At 46.5% G+C, this 7,500-nt stretch overlaps 1 protein-coding gene across 1 annotated transcript in view; it reads right to left on the reverse strand.

Annotated features, from left to right (window-relative positions):
* LOC134102603 (cadherin-2-like) overlaps positions 1–7,500 on the reverse strand; it is a 37,142-nt gene that overhangs the window by 14,564 nt on the left and 15,078 nt on the right. Inside the window, exons 3-7 of the mRNA XM_062556757.1 lie at positions 6,566–6,762; positions 5,691–5,831; positions 3,955–4,110; positions 1,697–1,841; positions 124–296 (exon numbers count right to left, since the gene is read on the reverse strand). Coding sequence (XP_062412741.1) covers positions 124–296; positions 1,697–1,841; positions 3,955–4,110; positions 5,691–5,831; positions 6,566–6,762 — 812 coding nt within the window. The remainder of the gene's footprint in view (positions 1–123; positions 297–1,696; positions 1,842–3,954; positions 4,111–5,690; positions 5,832–6,565; positions 6,763–7,500) is intronic.

Below are 7,500 nucleotides of genomic sequence, written 5' to 3' on the forward strand. Positions count from 1 at the left end.
TGCAGGCAGGCATACAGACTCACACACTCACACAAACACAAAGAGAAGCACAAAGAAATGCACACAGACACAGACACACACACACACACACACACACACACACACACACACACACAAACAAACCTCTCTATCCAGGCCTGCAGCTACGGTGATGATGGCTCCAGTCTTGTTGTTGATGGTGAACATGTTTGGGTTGGGGCTGTGGGGCTGTTGGGATAGAATCTTGTATCGGAGCATCCCATTGGGCATGTTCGGGTCGTCCTTATCCTGGGCTGTCACAGTCATCACAGTGGTACCTACACACACAAAAACACACACACACACACACACACACACATACAAGACAGACACACACACACACACACACACAGAGACACACACACACACACACTTCACTGAGCTTTGCAGCGTTTTCTGCTTCAGAGAGTACATTTGCTTTCACTGTCATTTGGTCTTAAATGACCACAATGGACATTTTCAATGGCCAAGGGAAATGGCCTGCCTCTCTCGCATTGCCTTTGTTCTCCTCTGCATTGACATGAGTCTGCACAATGACCAACATCCCTTTGACGCCGTGGCCTAGTTTCCTGGCGTTTTCTTGTGTCCAAGTGCACTGACTGAACCTGTGCAATGCTCTGGTCCACTGCCATCATTGACGTCCCCTTGGTTGTCTGCATGTTATTGCTACACGTTACACTACGGTTCCAAGCCTACACATTCTAATGCCTTAAGATGCCTTTATGTGTTTTCATTCCGTACTCGCAGAGTTAAACACAGATGACTAGAACTGGAAGCCGTCTAGAATGCTGTCAACTTTGTTTCTGACATTCCCCACGTTTACATTGCAGATGTCTATGCTATTACTGAAACAGCTTGTTGCCAATAAAATGAAGAGAGCTGTCTTAACCCCTCTCCCCCTCCCTCCCTCACCCAACTCCCCCACCACCCCCCCCCCCCCTTCTGTCTCCCTACACGACATTCCATGGAAATTGCGGAGAGTGCGGGGCTCTTTGTAGCTTTTCCGCGCTGTCTGAGGAACCAGACAGTTCACCGTAGCCTTTGGCACCCTGACGGCCATAATGGAACCACAGGGCCGCTGGGCTCAGGGCTGTCTGGCGAAGAGGGATGCCTCGCCTGACAAGCGACGGTGGTTATTCTCTGACACGGCGAGTCTTAGAGAGGCTTTCTCCTACCGGCGGAGCTGTCAGCCGATGTCTGGGACGTGTGTAGGGGTGCCTAGAGCTTCAGCGGGGAAATTTGACTTTCGCTAAAGTCAAACTTCTGCTGGCTTCAAGACAGGGAAATAAATAGACAATTCTGCTGCCGGTGTGTTAAATGCATTGACCTGTGCTACAAGGTTAGATAATCTTAAATATTTTTAGTGAGTGTATGGATGTGTGTTTGTGTGTGTGTGTGTGTGTGTGTGTGTGTGTGTGTGTGTGTGTGTGTGTGTGTGTGTGTGTGTGTGTGTGTGTGTGTGTGTGTGTGTGTGTGTGTGTGTGTGTGTGTGTAGGTGTGTGTGTAGGTGTGTGAGTGAGTGAGTGAGTGACTATATGTGCAGGTGGGTACCAATTATGGATTTTTGTGCGAAAAAGCAATTACCAAGTGACAGCAGACCTGATTCAAATAGCTGTGAATATAAGACCGTGCTTCAGTGTGTGTGTGTGTGTGTGTGTGTGTGTGTGTTTGTCTGTACCTGGCTTGGTCCCCTCCGGTACTGTCCCATTCCAGATCTGATGGGCAAACTCAGGTCGGTTGTCATTCTGGTCGATCACGTTGATGACGATATCAATTGGGTTCTCTATCTGGTTACCGTTAATGTCCACTGCATGTGCTCGCAACTGCACACATGAATACACACACACACACACACACACACACACACACACACACACACACACACACACACACACACACACACACACACACACACACACACACACACACACACACACACACACACACACACACACACACACACACACACACACACACACACACAAAGAGAGACACAGAGACATAAGACCCCAAATAAATAATATAACTCAACACAAAATCTCGCACAAAACCTCGGTCAAAACCCCATGTTTCAATCAACAAACTTTATCTGCTCATATTTGGGTCAGACCTCACACAACACTTCTATGCAGCAAAGTCTTAAAACAGTATGGATATTTGCCTACTTGTATACAAATGTGTCAATTTAATTACACACATTCTGAATCAATTTGATTTAGATCTGAGAGACAGTGTCTTCATTTGAGGAATGAAGTATCAAACAGTATGCAATAGACTTCACATGACAATATTCACGATAATTTGGATTCATTTTCAATGAAAAACAATTTGATCCTCTTGATCAGTGGCCATTTTTGGAGTGGCCATAATTCAGACTTTATGGCCACCAAAGGTAGGGAGACACCACTCATTTTCACCTCTTTGGGCACACACAAATCTGGGAGTGGTTTTGGAACGTCCTTAACAGTGGCTTTGGGAAATGGTCCGTCAATCATAAGACATTTGTAGGAGGAACTACTCACAAGGCTTTCGGGACACTGAGCCCAGATCTTTCCCAATTGCAGCCAATAACAGGACATTTATTGACCATACAAACACTGATTGTAAAATATAATTTGGGGAAAAAAGCTTAATATAACCTTATTTTTTTTTCTGAACTGTCAGCTGGCTGTACATGTGCTCTGGAGAGCCAAGAGGAAATCCAAGCTCACTCTTGACAGTTCCAGCAAGTGTGAAGTTAGTATCTGGCATCAAACACAAGGAAGCTCCATTCATATGGTGCATGGTCAACAGAGACGGGGAGAGAAGTGGGCAGCAACATCTCTTTACTTCCAGTGGATGTTGCCAAGCAACAGAAAAAGCTCATCAGCTGAACAATCGCCAGCCCTCCTGAGTGGCTTGTAAACAAAGCCAGTTTATTAGCCGCTAATAACTCCTTTCAGCCTCTGTGTGGTGTTTACTATATCAGACGTCGCTAATAATCCCACCATAAAAGGTATCTCTCTTTTCTTCCCTCTAATTCTCTTTCTCTCTCTCTCTTTCACTCTATCTCTCTCTCTCTCTGTATCAGACGACGGGGCGGTATTAAGGCGGAACATTTGGTTTAGTGACGTCTGGACTATGAAACAACTTCCTGTGTGTGGCAACCGACAACCTCACCCTACTCTACAATTTACAGCTGCCAAGTTCCAAAGTCCTTTACAGAAGTTTCACTCAGAGCAGTGTAAGGTGTGTTTGTGTATTAAGTGTGTACGTGTATGGGTGTTTATGTTTGCAACAGTGTTGGTGTTAGTGAGCAATATCTGTGTGTGTGTGTGTACTACAGCTCTTATCTGCTTGGTGCTTAATATGCGTATAGTGATCTCACAGATCAGTGACATCTACATTCTCTCATGAATATTCAGCACGAAGCCCCGCCCGGAATACGAATGAGCAGGGCCACTGTTGCCATGACAGTCCAGTGCTCAAAGTCACCAAGAGCAGCCTACAACCAATACCTGCTCATCGCTGTGATGCCCTGAATCCTATAGCCTGTGTGTGTGTGTGTGTGTGTGTGTGTGTGTGTGTTTGTGTTTGTGTGTGTGTGTGTGTGTGTGTGTGTGTGTGTGTGTGTGTGTGTGTGTGTGTGTGTGTGTGTGCCCTCTTTGATGAGAGGATTAAACTGGGTCTGAGGTCACATTCTCAGACAGAGCGCCATGGCAACCACAAAAGCAAGCAAGCAAGCTCCCAATTTACTGGAACTTTTTTGTCACACTTTGCCGGAACTTTCTTCACACTTTACCAGCAGCGTTTTCGAGTTCCACTGGAACCTTTTTCACACTCTTCACACACAGATCTGCTTCTCTAAGTGCCTTCCCACACCACCAGTCACACAAACGCACACACTCCCTTAATTAGTCCTCGACACGCATCTATCGACGTTCGTTCGGCACGTACGTGAAAGTTGGAGATGTCCTCGCGGTCCAGAGGCTTGGTGACGGACAGCTGCCCATTGATGGGGTTGATGATGAAGATCCCTGTGGGGGGGTGATCTGCTCCCGGCCCTGTCACGCTGTAGCGCAGGCGGCCATTGCGATCCCTGTCGGAGCGGATCTACACACACACACACACACACACACACACACACACACACACACACACACACACACACAGACACAGGAAATAATTGATGGGTAAAAGTAAATTACTGTAAACCTGCAAGCACACATAAGCACCCATGGGTGCCCACATAAGTCTGCATGTAATCAATAATCAATATTCAGCTCAATGTGCGCATCTGGAGTGGTCTCCTGGTGATAGATGGAGTATTTGCCTCTCTGACACCTGCTATGAGTGACAGGTGAACTTATCAAGCGCTCAAATGATTATGGTTGAGAGAGGTATAGGTTATATCTCTGACAGATTTATTTGAAGCCAAGGAGATACGTGTGTAGGTGTGTGTGCCTGCATATCTGGGAATACTGAGGTAATAAGTGTATGTGTGTATGTGTGTATGTGTGTATGTGTGTGTGCATGTGTGTGTGTGTGTGTGTGTGTGTGTGTGTGTGTGTGTGTGTGTGTGTGTGTGTGTGTGTGTGTGTGTGTGTGTGTGTGTGTGTGTCTTTCTCTGTGGGTGTCCTAACAGAAAACCAGGTAATCACCTCTAGAAGAAACCACTAGGCTACATTTTGTATAATCTACTTTGTGGTACACAGATGTTTCTGTGAGTCTTTCTTAGTGCTGCTACAGTGGAGATGGCTGTTGAGATGTTGACTGGAGAATTCTTTTGTATACATGGAATAGAGTGTGTTTGTACGTGTGTGTTCCACTGAACTTCACTGTTTGTGTATGCAATGAGTGAGGGATGTATGTGTGTGTTTGATTGTGTGTCAGAGTTTGTGTGTGTATGAATAAAGATGAGCGGGAGAGTGTGTGAGAGTTTGTGTGTGTATCAGGGTGGGAATTTCGCCATTTTAGGGGCAAGGCCATTTGGCCTTCACCTTCTTTTTTTTTTTAGGGGCACCAAGGCCACATGATAGGGCACAAAGGCCACTGAGTAAAATTCGATGGTTTTACACTTCAGGGTTATCTCGACACAAATACATAGACCCGCTAGCCGCTGTAGGCTTTGAGAAACACTAACACAGCCTCAAACTTCTTTAAGTTGAGGCCCAATCATGGCAGACTTTGGGGTCATAGGGCCCATCTACACATACCTCACCCCACCCCCCATCAAATCATCATATCACAATTAGTATTATGCTATATTGTTAGACATGCACTTTCACTTCAAAGCAGTCAATGTTTGTGCCAAAATTATTTACAAAAAGTTTGTGAAAACTATGCACATCAGGGGTGTGCTTTACTAATGTAAGATAGGCTATATAATTACAATAGTTCATTCTTTTGCATGTTTGCATGAGATACTTCTGAAAACAACAGCAAATATGAGTGCCATTGTTTTGGGATGTTTCCCTCATGGAAGCATCATAAGCCGTTTTCAGACAGGTTTCTGCACATTCTGCACGGGACGATTCCGTATTTGACACCTAAGTCAGGGGCATAAAGGCCACTGTGGCCTTAAGATGGGTTTTTTTTCAGGGGGCATCAAGGCCAAAGTGTAGGGCAACGGCGGCCATGGCCTCATGGCCTTGGTATAATTCCCACCCTGGTGTGTATACTGGTTTACTCACCGTGACAAGGTCTTCTGGGAACTGTCCTCGTGAATTTTCCGGGACGTTGATGGGGGGGATGACCCAGTCTCTCTTCACTCTCGACAACGAGCCGTCTCCCGCGACAACCACACTTCGCCATGGGAACAGAATCTCCCGCATCTGTGGAGAGCCAGCGACAGCAGAGAAAAGTGTAGAGTTCTGTCAGGCCCTTAGTCATCAATGTCAGAAGGTCACAGTCAGACTGACACAAAGACATTCTGTGTGTGTGCGTGTGTGTGTGTGTGTGTGTGTGTGTGTGTGTGTGTGTGTGTGTGTGTGTGTGTGTGTGTGTGTGTGTGTGTGTTTGTGTGTGTTTGTGTGTGCTTGTGCCTGAGTGATTGTGATTGTTATTTGTAGGTTGATGAAATATGTGTTTATAGTAGAAATATGTCCAACTCCTGAAGCTCTCTAAACAGATAGAAATGTCAAAGCCATATTTGGAAATAACTGAGTATGTTTGTGTGTGTGTCTGTGTGTGTGTGTGTGTGTGTGTGTGTGTGTGTGTGTGTGTGTGTGTGTGTGTGTGTGTGTGTGTGTGTGTGTCTGTGTGTCTGTGTGTCTGTGTGTCTGTGTGTCTGTGTGTGTCTGTGTGTGTGTGTCTATGAGAGCACAAGTTGTTGAATTGTGCCTAACACAAATAGATACGGCACACCCTTTGAATCATACACACTAAAAGGGACAGCAGTGTATTTGAAACAGCAATGAATGATAAGATTAAGCAACTCTCATTGGCTTGATGAGCTGGTGGTGTGTGTATGTGTGTGTGTGTGTGTGTGTGTGTGTGTGTGTGTGTGTGTGTGTGTGTGTGTGTGTGTGTGTGTGTGTGTGTGTGTGTGTGTGTGTGTGTTTCATACCTGAGACGTGAGGTTGACGTGTGTGTGCCACTCCTGCTTCCTGGCTGAGTCGCGCGCCCACACTGCTAGCTGACGGCCCTGCTTGCGGTCCAGACGGAAGGGCCGCGTGGCGTACAGGGTTCCGTCCGTATGGAGCCTGAAGTCGGGCTCATCTGTGCCCAGCTTTACTGAACCCCTGTTGCAGTCTACAAACCTCACTAGGGAGGGGAGGACAGAAAGAGAGAGAGAGAGAGAGAGAGAGAGAGAGAGAGAGAGAGAGAGAGAGAGAGAGAGAGAGAGGGAGACCAGGAGAAAAAGAAAAGAAGGACATTAAGGATAAGTGAGTGAGTGTGTGTGTGTGTGTGTGTGTGTGTGTGTGTGTGTGTGTGTGTGTGTGTGTGTGTGTGTGTGTGTGTGTGTGTGTGTGTGTGTGTGTGTGTGTGTGTGCGTGCGTGTGTGTGGTTCGGGGTGAAGAGACTGAATTTGAATTTTAAAACTTGACATTCTTAGCAAGGATAAACAGAGGTCAGTTTCACACTGTCATTGTCCAAAGAATGGCAACAGACTCTCTCTCTCTCTCACACACACACACACACACACACACACACATTGTCTGTATTAAACCCGACAATCCCCCCCACCTCCACCACCACCCTCACCCCACATCTCCCTCATACTGTGCAGGTGCATTCAGAATGCCAGTGTGTGTGTGTGTGTGTGTGTGTGTGTGTGTGTGTATCCACTCCTCTGTCCTCTCCTTCCAATTTTCTTCATTCCCCTCTTCACCATACCTCTCCACTCCCCTCTCTCTCTCTCTCTCTCTCTCTCTCTCTCTCTCTGTCTCTCTGTCTGTCTTATCACTCTCCACTCCCGTCTTCTTCTTCTCTCTCTCTGTTTCTCTCTCCCTCTCTCTCTCTCTCTCCCTCTCTCTCTCTGTCTCTGTCTCTCTCTCTGTC

Source organism: Sardina pilchardus, chromosome 15, assembly GCF_963854185.1.
Source record: "Sardina pilchardus chromosome 15, fSarPil1.1, whole genome shotgun sequence".
Taxonomy (NCBI): Eukaryota; Metazoa; Chordata; class Actinopteri; order Clupeiformes; family Clupeidae; genus Sardina; species Sardina pilchardus.